Raw genomic sequence first — 13950 nt, 5'->3', positions numbered from 1 at the left:
AGAGGGAATGCTCGCTCTCATGTCCCTGTATAATCACAATTAATTATTATTCACACTTTAAAATGTAAATCAATTGCATTTTTGTTGCACTTCTTCTTTCATTTCTTTGTCACTTTTAAGGCTATACAATATAATTTACAGTATTTCCCCATGTGCCAATTGAAAATTTATACTTTACTTGCAGTTGACTGAAAAAGAGTCTACGCATTCTATGGTGCTGCTGCTGGACGTGCGTGTGTGTGTGTGTGTGTGTGTGTATGTGTATGTGTGTGTGCGTGTGTGCATGTGCGTGTGTCCATGTGTGTGTTCCACTGAAATGTTCTAACAGTATAGCATCCACTCAGAGGGACAAGAGCTGGCAGACAAAAGGGATTGTTGGTTTTAGAGACTATTTTCAGTTATCCTACTCGGGCTGGAGAGGAGCTACTCCACAAAAACACTTCAATTAGAGAGAGAGATGGGCAGAAAGGAGAGGGGGAGAGAGAGAGAGAGAGAGAGAGAGAGAGAGAGAGAGAGAGAGAGAGAGAGAGAGGGGGACAGAAAGAGAGGGAGGAGGAGAAAGGACAGGAGAGGAGACAGGCAGCATGAATGGGAGAGAGATGGTAAACTCTCTCTCTCTCTCTCACTGACCTCCTCTCCCTTTCTCTCTCCCTGTGTCTGTTTGTCTGTCCGCCTGTTTCTCTCTCACCTTGCTCCTGACCCTCTCTTGGTCTGGGATGTTAAAATAGGGTGTTCATGCGGTGAGGGCTCTTATGTGGCTCTTAATGGGCTATTGTTTCTGCCAGTGACACACACACGCACACACACGGACACACACACACACACGGACACACACACACACCGTCAGACTCCAAACAGGGATAAGTCATCTAGAAACAGCTCCTTTGCCTGTCTGTTATCTGTATCAATTCACTTACTGTATCTGTCTGTGAAGGGTTCGACTGACTGAAAAAATATTTTCTGGGGAACAAAAGTAAAATATTTGCTTTGTGTCTGTAAGAACAGGTGAATTGGACTGTCTAAATTTGAGATCTCTTTGGCTATAACAAAAATGTTACTTGTGTAAATCCACATGTGAAACCAAAGGAAATGTTTCTTATGTTAAAATACCTTCTTGTATATACTGTCTTTTAGCATGGGAAATCCAAGTTTTCCATGTAAACCACATTTGGCAGGCAATGCAGGCATTTCAGTAAAAACCTATTCTTTACCTAATTAAAAATGGCCCCATGTCATGATGTCAAAAACTAATGCAAATGCTCCATTATAAAAACCCACACTGAGTCATAAAAAAAAAAAAAAAAAGCTTTGTTTGTTGTGGGTTTTCAAATCCCAGTTCAACACTTTTTTCGAATTGTCTCGTACCACGGGACATACTGCACTTGTGAAGTGAACCTATGGCAAAAATTTCAAATCACCACAGGCTGTAAAAGACACTGTTCTGAAATCAAACACGTTCTCTATGACCATGTCGAGTCAGCAGAGACAAAGTAAAAAGCAAACAAACAGCTGACAATATATTTCCACAGTTTTAGTCTTGATTTTATTTTTTATTTTTTACAAGGATCCATGAAGCTCAGACTGAATGATGAGCTCTACAACGAGGTCATGGAGCAAATTTCTGCTCCGGATGAAATACAAGAGCCATTAGCCCTGCACTTCGGTCGCTCCGGTCGCTCCACGCAATAACCCAAATCAACCAGCTCCACTCTGTGTTGGCTAATGGGACTGTGGCTGCTTCAAATGGAGAAAAACTCTCACTCTCACTCTCTCCCTCTCTCTCTCTCTCACTCTCTCTCTCTCTCACAGACACACATACAGAGACGCACACATTTCCTTCTCTCTCTACTAGATAATACAGAGTGAAAAACTAGGCCTGTCCACTGTAGACCTAATTAAAAGTAAGAATTAATGGAGAATGGAGGATTCAGAGAGAGCAAGCAGAGAAAGAACGGGAGGAGAGAGGAGGAGGGAGAGAGATTTGTTGGTTCAAATGTGTACTTTTTCTCTATTATTCAAATGAGAAGCCTGCATCTTTTCTAAAAATGCAGAGACAAATTTAGTGTCCTGCACAAAGTAGACTTTAACTCTCTCTCTGAGGATTCTCCCAGACGATCATCCCTTAAACCAAAATTACACCCTGACTTTATCTTTGGCTAGATTTATGGCAGATTGCTGGTGGACGAAAAATAGCTCAATGTCTAAATCTAAAACTTAGGCAAAAGTTATTTAAAGCAAAAAATAGCATCACCTATCAGATGTTCAAGTAGTGTTCACCTCTGATAGAAATTGCAAAACAACAGCAAAACCTGAGGCTTATTTGTCATATTATTTTAAGTGAATGAGTAATAGGAGCATGAATACAAGGATGAAAAATTAAGACGCTAACTTCTGACAATGCGTATGAGAACTACAGAGGTTATACTCCTGTTGTTTGGACTTAAGGTCACTGTCTTACCTGTGACATCTGCTGCCATCAGTCCCTCAGCCCTGATGACCTTTACCTGCACCACACCGACATCTTTCAGGTTGTGAAATGACCTCCATAGGCTCTGAAACATCACAGGAACAGGGGTGAAAGATCAAACAGGACTGCAAATTAGCATTGAAAGGAAAGACAGGTCTATAGCCTGACATTTCATTAAGAGAGGAAAGGGTAGAATATGTCCTTTACCAGTCCTAATTTGAAAATGTAGAGCTGGCATTTATAGTCGAATCTAACGGGGGACAAATGGCCAAATTTTATTTCACTGAATAGTTGTTCTTGCCTGTTTGAAATGTTTCCTAACTTTGTACTTTTTAGATAAAATGTAACTTCACTGTTTTTGGAACAGAAGATGAGCCATGCAGAAATATATTAAAGGTTACTGAAAATAACAACAGTACACAGATAAATGCACAACAAAGACAGGTCATTAAAGAAAACATTATAATATGTTAAGTAGATAAAATAAAACAGATCTCAGTACTGTAGTTACTCCTAATCAATCAGAAGACTAAATGGAGATAAGAATGCACAAAAACTGTCTTGTAAACTACACACTGCCCACTGTTACATTGAGAGTGAGGGTTTTTGTGCTTTTCCATTAACTTGTCAACTCAAAATAAATAAGTTAGTCACATCGTCATTTACAGGAGGAAACTGTGTTTTAGTGGAGTTCTGTTTTGTATAATGACCATGAGGAGAGCAACGAAACGAACAAAATGCAGTGAATGCAGTTTTAACAAATAGCTACAATTTTGATGTATGTTATTAAATTAATTATAAAATTGGTTTTTTTTGTCTTGTTTTTTTTTTTTTTTTAAACCAAAAGCTGATTCAGTTCCTGGTGCACACTGTCAGTCTGGAAAAGATTTCACTGAAAATCATGGCTGGTATTTACTTTTCTGCTGTCACTCCACAAATTGCTTCCTTGCAATGTTGTGTGTAAGAAAAAGAGGTGTTAAGAGGGCGTGTGAATAGCAGTGTTAGTATCAGCAGAAGAATAAAGTGAAAAGTGAAATATAGGCAATTTGAAATAAGAAAATTCTTACAACAATCAAAAATCTCTGTACATGCAATATACTGTATAACAAAAATGGGAATATGAGGAAAAATATGAAGAAAAAAATGTGCAAGAAATTACAGCACATAAGCACTATTTGCTCCTGATGTGATCTTACTGATATAAATGTGTCTGTGTTTGCTTTATAGAGAGACGGAGAGAGAGTATTAGGCTGATAATGTGATAATAGAGGTATTGTAGTGAGTAGACACATCCAGTGAAGCGTGACTGGCAGAGATATCATAGTTATGAGGCAAACACACACACTGACCTCTACAAATGCTATCCAGTATAAACAACATCCAAACACAAAAGAAAGGGGGGGTCACACTAAGATTTATGGTAAATAAACACATCAACTGTAAAACAAGAACAGCCAGTCACACAAGCTTACTCACAAATACTCTTCATATTCCCACTTGACGTTTTTCTCCTCTTGCGTGCTTACACACCATAAACACACATTTACATACACAACCAGGAGTTGCCATGAGGCCCTGGGATTGTCTAAAATGAGAAGGGGAAACACTGTGTGCACAAGGTTTTAATAACCAGGAGAAAGAGGAATGACTGTGTAAAAACTAGTTTGTAAATCTGACGTCTAAAGGGAAACCTGTGGAGATCTGGGCCATGAGGCACGGGCACACACTGACACAACACACACACACACACACACACACAATCATAAACTCATGCTTTTGTTCACACCCAAATACTCAGGTATAAACACATGCATAAAAAACCTACACTGAGGCCAAATTGAGTAGCATGTCGGCGTGTCTTAAAAGCAGAGTGGAAATGCACTTCACTTCAATTTATTTCTCTCTCTCTGGCAATAACCCCTTCCATCCCCACAGGAGTAATTATAATTTAAATTTCAGAGTCAGGGCCAGGCTACAGACTTAATTCATTATTACCAACTCTGTCAGACTCTGCCTGTTTCCAGCGATATCATTGTCCAAAAGCTCTCTAAAGGAGATGAGAGGGGAGTGTGTGTGAAAGAAAGAGAGGGGGGAAAAAAGAGTGTGCAAAAAAGAGAGACATACAGAGAGAGGGAGAGAGAGGGAGAGAGGCGACAACTCTCAATTTTAAGGCACGATTTCTCTGAAGATACAGCTGCTTGTTGTGATTATTGGGAAGAAGCTGAGAAAAGAGACAGAGGGAGAGAAAGAGTCAGAGAGAGGGCATGAAGGAGGCAACAGAAAAGGAGATGAGGGCAAAACTACTGGCTGACTAGTTAGAGTGTTAGTGTTCAACAGTTGCACACATCATGATGCTGATAACACTGCTGTAAGGGCTGTACGATACTTTCTTGGTACTGACCGAATTGTGTTTGTAGCAATGTGTATTAAACACTGTAGCAAAAGCTGGCTTCAAATGTCTGGTCAGATTTATAATCTTCATAACTTATAATTGAATCTGATATTTATCTACATACCTCATAATTAAACCAACTTAGATTGTGTTTAACCGGTCACATTTGTGATATTTTGTCAGACAGGTATTACTATATTTTGTTTGGGTAAACTTCTGTGGCTGCTTGTGCTTAGACATTTAACATTGGAAATGTTTGGATTTTTTGTTAAATAGAAAAAGAGCTTTTTTTTTTTTTTTTTTTATAAGAAAACATGTTTGTATTCCCTAAAGTTCATGATCAAAAAATTTAAATTTTAGTACTGTATCAAAACTCTCATGTCGCATCAGCACTAGTATTGTAAAATTACCACACTAAAGATAGACAAAAATGGCACAGAGTTCAAACAAAGAAAATGAGACAAAATTACTCTTTTAACATATAGATGCAGAGATATTTTTTTCATCCCCCAACCAATTCCCCACTCTTCATCCCTTCCTCCTCCCACCATACAGTCTCCCTGAGGGGACATTTAGGGTTCAGCCTCAATCCATGATTGGCGCAGAGTATAAACCCATCCTCCACAAGGATTCAAATCCCCATCAGAAATATAGACAGCAATAGATGGACTGGACAGACAGACAGACGGACAGGTAGAGAGAAAGAGAGATGAGGAGAGGCCAAGACCAACCCCTCCCCCTCATTTATGCCTCCACACACCCCCATCAGCATGCCGTGCAATGATGGGCATAAGGAGATGAAAAGGAGGGATGAACAGAGAGGAGAAGAGAAAAAATGGAGGGACAGAGTTGGCTTTCATAAGACAACCCCCCTCCCTGTCTGTGACTGACATCTTGTCACTGTGACATCTTCTTCCTGTCTCTGTGACACTGCACAGACACACAAATGAATCAACACTGGTATAGCCTTATGACTCACTGTCATCTTTGCATCATGTCACCTTTCATCAACACTGCAAATAACAATTTCACACAAAGACAAAGACATACACGCACACACACACGCACGCACGCACACAGAGCATCTGTTTAGCAGCCGTTCAGTTCAGGGGACATTTGATCAAATGACTGAACGCCCAAACACAAACCAAATGCACAACTTCCTCCGACTCCCACTCACACTGTTCATCAGCTCAGGATCACTATCTATCAAGAGTCTCTCTCAAAGTTTGCTCTCTGCCCATCCCACACTTTGCTGCAGCCCCTTATCGCACTTCCTGTCCAGGTTGTGTCTTTTCACTTCACCTTAGAGCAGTGCAATGGAGTGGGTAGGAGAGGTACTGAAGGTGTGAGTGTGTGTGTGCTATACAGTACACGGGGGTGGGTGGTGAAGTGCCACCACTTCAGTGGAGGTCACCACGTCCTCCTTCTCTCATCCACTCATCTTGCGGCCACCTCAGGCCCATTAAGAGCCATTAGTGTGTGTGCCCCTTTTGCCATCATAATGCATAAATCTCTTCTTCTCCTTCTCCCTCTGTCCCTCTCTACTTCTGGGAAACAGTAATTAGGGATGAAGGAAAGGTTATGGTGAGCAGTAGTACATCTAAGGCAGTTGTCACTGAGTGAGTGTATTGCACTGTGTTGCATATAGCTCTGCTGCATTCAGAGTAGTTTGCAAGAGAAATTCATGTGTACTCATTCACACACATACATGCTGAACATGCAAGTGTACAGAGGAGACACACACACAGACACACAGACACACAGACAGACAGACACACACAGACACACAGACACACACACACACACACACACACACACACACACACACACACACACACACACCATGTGCAGAGAGAAAGCCACCATAACGCAGAGCAGTGAGAATAAGAGACATTAATAAACTCTCAGCTCTATTATCCATTTTCTTCAATGGCCACAGATTGATATGGGCCAAGTGCACCACAGTGACCTTATTCTGACCACATGAAGTGTGGTTTATTACTGGTGTTTGTGTGTGTGACAAAGAGACAAGGACATTTCTAGGATTTAAAATGATTAATGTCCTCTTAGATATTCAGGCTATTGAACTGAGTGTGCATGTAGGTGTGTTGTTTTTACAATAGTTAAAAGTAAAGTACTCATGTGTGTGTGTTTTCACGATGAGCAAGGTGGGCCATGTCACTGAAGGCTGGGATGAGCAGACGATTTCAGTGGTCTTCTCTTCCTTAGCGTTGTTTGTGAAAGTATCTGCTATTTAAAGCTGTGATGAGGATGATGGCATGGTACTGGCATTGCTCTGCCAATCCCTATCTTTTTATAACATAGCTGACACAGGTAGGTCCTGTTTTTGCATCTGCATCTGTCTGTGTCTGTTTGTGATTAGCAGTAGTTGATGCTTTGTGCTGGACAGCTGATTTCAAGCTAATAATACAAATAAAAATTGCACCCGAGCACCACACACACACACACACACACACACACACACACACACACACACACACACACACACACACACACACAGATTAGTGGGCTTTGAGCAGCACTGTCACCACTGTGGTGGTACTCGGTCTTATCAGTGCTTTTTGATAAGGTACATCTTTATTGAATTCTCCAACTGAAAGACAGCCAGTCTGGGGAAAAGGAATATGTTAATAGGTAGAGACCATTCAAGTCTTCAAACCGACCTCACTGTGTCCCTCCATCTGCAAGCCCCCACCTTTCACCACCCTCTATCTCTCCATCCCTTCATCTAACAGGAGGGCCACAGTGGCGACAGAAAAAGAGTCGATGCTGACGGGAGAGCAGGACAGAGATGCCGAGTGTGGGAGAGAGAAGGAGGCAGGAAAAGAGGTAGGCGAAGGAAGGGAAATGTCTCGGCTTCAGCCGAGCAGAAAAACGGGGTCTGCACGAGTTGTGAGAGAGGTGAAATAGCTTTTTCTTTTCATTTTACACGCCTTCCCTTCCCGGTGCAACCCTCACCCTTTACCTCTCGCCCCCTATTACACACACACACACACACACACACACACACACACACACACACACACACAAACACTCACGCTCCCCGCCCTCATTTTGTGACTGTGAGGAGAAGCACAGCGTGAGCGTGTCTTGGACCTAGAGCTCCCCCCTCTGATCTTGGGTGGATGCTGCAGCGCGGAGCAGAGTGATCGACCTCCTGCAGCTAGCCACTAAGGCACCGACATAGTTATGTAGGTCGTGGTACCCGTGTTCGGCCTGTGGAGCCTCGCCATTGGTGCTTATGCGCACACCGAAAGATGCAGAGCAGAACACATCCTATAGGCTCTCAAACACAAACAAACAGCTATTTACCTTACGTGAACACACGCACTGTGTACCCGCACATAAAAAACACACGTAACGTGGTACTCATGGGAAAATGTGCTCCAACAACGCTCCTAGACAATTCTCGATAATGATAGGTTTTTTGTTATTAATTCTCAAATGAAACTGAAGACATTAAGTGAACAAATTTCACATTTCTATAAAAATAACTCAAATATGGCTGAGGAGTGATAACACCACATATGATTTTGTTGATGTGCAGAGAAATGTCCCATGTTAAAGCTGTCAGTGTAGGAAATCCATTGACAGTGTGTGTGTGAGCATGTGTGTGAGTTGTGTGTGAGTGTCTTTGTAGCAAGGAGTGAGGATGACAGGGTGTGAAGGGTTAACTAGGCTAAGACAAAGACATAAGCTGAAACCATTGTGTTCAGTGGAGGGCCTCTGGAGCAGATGGGGCCTTAGGGCTCTCTCTTTCTTTTTCTTTCTCTCTCTCTCTCTCTCTCTCTCTAATGCTAAGCTCAAATCAATGACAACTGGCTACAAGCTAAGACATTTTACACTGAAATAAATAAACCCACATGCATTAATCATAAATTCACAATATGCACAAATCACTGCAGGACACTGATGCAAATACCACACAATTGTTGTGGTGTGAATCATAGCGACAGAGAAAAACCGGCCCCGCATCCTTTCCAAACAGTTAATCCAAACAACTCTGCCTGACAGACATATGATTTCTCGTCTCCCTCCTTGATCTCTATACCCCTGTGCATCTTCCTTCCTTTCCCTTTTGTGCATCTCCCACTCCTCTGCTCTTCACTTCTAACCTCAAAATCCGAGCTGTAACTTGGTGGATTTTATTTCAAACCTCAGCACATTAGCTTGTAGAACAAGAGGCTGTTCCTGATGAATAAGAGATTCTTCATATCAGTCTGACTCATGACGCCAAAGAAACAATACTTTGTCTTAGCAACTTGCACATGTCGACACACTGTCACACAGCAATCGATCCAATGGAAGAAACCACAGTATCAGGTAAACGGTTCAATCAGTAATACAAAGTGAGACTGCATAAAATTTGTTCTAGCAGTGTGTGTATGAGGACATTCATTTTTAGTTGTATGTACACAATACTTGTTATTGTTCCATTGTATTTACATGCTCTGTTATTTTCAGTGTTTTAATAACATTTTGTCTGTAAAAGTTCAGTGGACAACTCTAAACGCTACAAAAAGGTCTGTCTAATATTTAGTTTATCCTTTATCCTTCAGTGGAGCCCTCACACACTGCACACTTTCCTGTCAAAAGTATTCATACAACATAATCCTATCTTAAACTCTTACAATCAAACTAACTCACATATCTCTGCATGATCTGGTGTCTCTCATGCGGGTCGTCCAGCATGTTGATTGACAGGTCTGAGATAGAAACGGCAGCGGAAGCAGTGAGCGTAACCAGCAGCACAAGCAAACCTTCGCCTTCCTCCAGTGGCAGGTCCAGCTTGTGTGTGTGTTCTTTACTGAGGAGCGACAGGTCGATGGTACACCTAAAGTGCACACACATGCACAAACAAATAGAAACAGAGTTAGAATATTGTGGGGAAGCTGACCATGCTGAAAAATAGGCTGTTAGTAAAAGATGAAGCTAAGTAAAGCTAGAGAGGGCAATAAAGGCTTAACGTAAAGAAATGCTAGCGTAGCTGTTTTGGGGGCTGAAGTTTGCAGGAAAATTGTCTGTGAAGTAATAATTATCACCATCTGTAAAGTTGAAGATATCCCACAGACAGAGATCTCTAATTTCCTTTTAGAAATAGAGTGTGTATTCCATTTCTTAGTTATCATTTAAGCACGTTGTCCTGGAGCATCGCAATAGCAACAACCTAATACAGTAATAGTAAACCCACAACAAGCATTGTGTGTAAAATATAAGCAAGTATGGACAACTTAACGAAAGCTGACAATTAAAACCTTTTAGTAGGCACTTGAGGGCATCTGAATTGATTTCCTGGCATGCCCTTGATATATCTCCGGTTAATATCAAGGCAGGCTAATATTGGACTTGGGTCAATGTGTTCAAAGCAAATGCTTCCTCAAGTGCCTCCATTCTGATGGAAGCTAGAAAAAAAAAATCCCATCTTCCACAGGGAATGGCTCAGTATTTACCCAGGGTTTAAATTTGCACAAGAATGCTGTACTCTGCAGTAATCTGTGCTGGATATTGAACAGGAGGTTGAAAAAAAAAAAAAAAAAAAAAAGGTAAACGATTAAATCCACACAAACTACAGACATGGCCATTTTGGACTAAAATGATTAAAAACTGTCATTGTGCAACCTTTTTCTGTAAGACCTACTCTGTCTGTCAGGTCCCTAAAAGTTAATGATGTGGGACAGGTACATATCGAGGAAGAGTGATGAAGACCACTGTACCTTCCCATGAAGTCGTCCTTCTTGCCAGCATCTTTGTCCCAGACTGTGATGTCCACATAGCCTCCCTGCTCATCATACAGGTGGAAGTCGAACTGTTCTCTCCACTGGGGGTTCAGCGTTTTGGGAATTGTCTGAGTAAACAGCAGTAGCAAATGATACAGCTTTGCTACAGCTGATACAGCTAATAAAATATGGATTGTTCACAAATTATGTGAATTAAAAGTCATTAACTGTCACAGCTTTAGAAGACAGACAAAGACAATAGACTGAATTCTGTAACAATCCACACAAAAATGTGATTCATGACATCTTCCTGCTAGACTGTAAGTAAAGTCAAGAAAGAAGAGATAAGAAAGGAAGAAGTGTATAAGTGATTAGAAATATTTATCGATTGTAGTTTTATTGTGGAAAAAAGAACATCAACGGAGAACCTCAACGGAGCAAGAACATCAATGGAGAACATCAACGGAGCAAATACTTTCCCCAAAAATATTTCATTTATAAAGACGTACAATGTGCCTCGATGTGTTTGGACCATTTAAGTTGTTTTGAGTAAGTACTAAGTACTGAATCTGTTCCATAAGACAAAGTGCAAGGAGATCAAGTAAAGAAGCCAACTGAAAGTGCATATAAGTGCTAGATAGGCATGTTAGAGGTGTTTACCTTGCTTTTGTACTTCTGGTGCCCCATCCTGAATTTGACATAGGGGTCGCTGAGGCCGTTGGCATCCATGGGCTGCAGGCCGCGACCTTCTATCAGACTGATGCTGACTATACCTCGCCACAGCTGGGCTTTTCTGTGCACATCTGACAGACGCATACTCTGATACTGCAGCAGGCACACGCACAGACACCAATACAGACACACACACACACACACATTCAAAAGAAACATTTACACAAACGTGCACAAACACCCACAATATACACACATACACAGACATATGCCTTAATTAACCCCACAATAGAATTATGGCTTGTGTGTTTTGTCAACAGGAAAATCACAAATACCAAACAGACAACACAGAGAGAAGCAGGCAAAACACAGAAGAAAACACTTGAACACAAAATGAAAGTAATCAGATATACCCCTGAGGTGTGAGCTCACCTGAGCAGAACATCACTGCAGGTTATAAGCAAGGGTATCCCACTATTCTGTCAGTTACAGTGTGAAATCCTGAACAATTACTTGGGAATGCTGAGTAACATCATCACTGCTGGTGCAGTAAACACTGTTGGTTCCACATTTGTGGAAAAATGAAGAACAGGTACAGTGACCTCTATCGACCCTTTCTGAGTGTTTACTGAGAATCTGCTGTACACAAAAAAAAAACTTACAGCCTGCACCACAATGTATGTCACTGCATCAGTTTGGTCTTTTTTGTATACATTTTAAACTTAATAAATAATAAACAAAGGAGGCAAGTGATTTATAGGCTGTCTTATCCAAAATGGGCAGACCACTAAGGTGCTGTTACAGTGTACCTCTGTAAATTTCTTATTCCATCTGGCTGTGCTGTAAGTCGACAGCTCTGCAAATTCAGATTGATGATTATCCATATTTTAAGTCAGTTTTTTCCCCCAATAGTTTTTTCAGCACTTACAGGCCTATTTAACCTCTCTTTGAATCATGTCAGTATCCTTCACTAAAACAAAGAGCAGGGTATTTATTTGTCAAACAAATACACCCCTCGCTCTCTCTCTCTCTGCCTTTCTCTCTCCTCCTTCCTCGTTAGGGAGAATTTATTAGCATAGCTTTTGTTTTGTGGGTGAATTTCATTAAACTCTGAACAAACCCTGCCTCGCAAGTGCAGGCCTTTGATCTGGAGACGGAGCCTCTTAATTTCCATTCTCCAGACATTAAACAATGCGAATGGCTCCCTGCAATACAGCCAACCTCCCATACAGCAACTCCCACATCTTTCATTTCTCCCATTCACTTGCTCCTAACACGCTGTATGCTAATGATGAGAGGTTGCTGTTATGTCCTACTCAAGCACAATTCTAATTGTTTCCTTGTTTTGTTGCAACATATCTCTTGTTACAGAAAAACCATGGGCTATTTGGATTGGGAATCCACATCCTCTCTGCCAGAGCACAGCGGGAACAAGATCATGCACAGAGATGTTCGGAGGCTGAAAGTCTTATAAGAGATGCTAACGTTCAGTTTAAGAACTAATACAGCCTTGCACATGGTTCAACTTTTGTAAGCCCTTTGGAAGAAGAAAAATGTTTGAAGTGCCAAAATAAGCATTTTGCCTAGTGGTAAAAGTTAGAGAGACCTGAATTCAGTATGCCTCTGACTCATAATTATTATCTCAAACTACTTCTTGAGTAGTTTGCATCTCCTACTGTGGGTTCAGCACTCACATATGCTTCATTAAAAAGAAGTGGTTGTGTAAAAATAACCGTGTACTCTATGCTGTCGAGCACGGAGGCAGGGAGGCACTCAGGAGCAGCGCCTTTTTTGGTGGGGTAGCACAGTAGCTAGTTAGTGTTTGAGCTAATTCCCGAGTCACAGGCAGGGTGGCCCAGTTTGGAGGCATCAAAGGCTCGGTTTGGGAAAGCGCGATACAGCAGGACGTCTGCCCAGCTCCAACAAAGTACACTTCAAATGTGTATCTGTGTCTCTTGGTGGATATCAAACTTTTTACTGTTAGTTAAGAAATCAATCAGTGTCTCTAGGTACAATTCAGGAAATCAACTAAAAGTAAAACTGTGTTTCCAGATCTAGCTTGTTTCCTTCTCAATGACAACATAAAGATACCTAAGTATCTTTTTACAAGTGAAACATGAACAAACAAGGCTGCAAATAACCAAAATTGTCCCTGATACTTATATTGCTGTATTTGGCTAAAAATCATGGGAGGAACTTCATGCATGCGCAAATAAGAAGCAGAGCCTCGACCAGCATGCTTTCTTTTTGACCCGACAGCCAACAAGAATCACATAAAACAAAACCAAAAGGTAGCAGTCTCTTATGTATGGTAAAATGGGAACTCAAAATAATGTGAACATCAAGGATTGCCCCTTGATGTAAAGGGGTCTAAGAGTGTCCTATAGTCAGTCAACAATCAACATACATTCTTATTTCACATGTGATTTACTGTACAGGACTCCTTAAAAACCCCTAAAAACAAATCAATCGCTTTATTTTCTCACACAGTAGCTGCAATACACAATGCAGATCAAAGGTGGAAGAACCATGAATGTACGGTATCATACTTGGACCTTCACTCTTATTAATGACTCACATCACTGTAAATGGCTCCACTGTTGCCCAGTTTGTAACTGGCAATGTTGTGGTGTAATGATTTCGAGAGCAACATTGTGGAATAGTATAGCTTTTAAATC

General features: G+C 41.1%; 1 protein-coding gene across 4 annotated transcripts in view; it reads right to left on the bottom strand.

The window, feature by feature from the left end:
• Nucleotides 1-13950, bottom strand: part of mctp1a (multiple C2 domains, transmembrane 1a) — a 136221-nt gene that overhangs the window by 53649 nt on the left and 68622 nt on the right. For all 4 annotated transcript variants that reach the window (XM_023400949.2, XM_023400951.2, XM_023400950.2 and 1 more), the window contains 4 exons: nucleotides 11261-11425; nucleotides 10598-10728; nucleotides 9531-9717; nucleotides 2459-2552 (listed from right to left, as the gene is read on the bottom strand). In XM_023400949.2, the coding sequence (XP_023256717.1) occupies nucleotides 2459-2552; nucleotides 9531-9717; nucleotides 10598-10728; nucleotides 11261-11425 (577 nt within the window). The remainder of the gene's footprint in view (nucleotides 1-2458; nucleotides 2553-9530; nucleotides 9718-10597; nucleotides 10729-11260; nucleotides 11426-13950) is intronic.

The sequence above is a fragment of the Seriola lalandi genome, unplaced genomic scaffold, assembly GCF_002814215.2.
Source record: "Seriola lalandi dorsalis isolate HSWRI2012SDOR001 ecotype SW California unplaced genomic scaffold, Sedor1 jcf7180002053097, whole genome shotgun sequence".
Classification (NCBI taxonomy): domain Eukaryota; kingdom Metazoa; phylum Chordata; class Actinopteri; order Carangiformes; family Carangidae; genus Seriola; species Seriola lalandi.
This window is presented reverse-complemented; position numbering and strand designations above follow the sequence as displayed.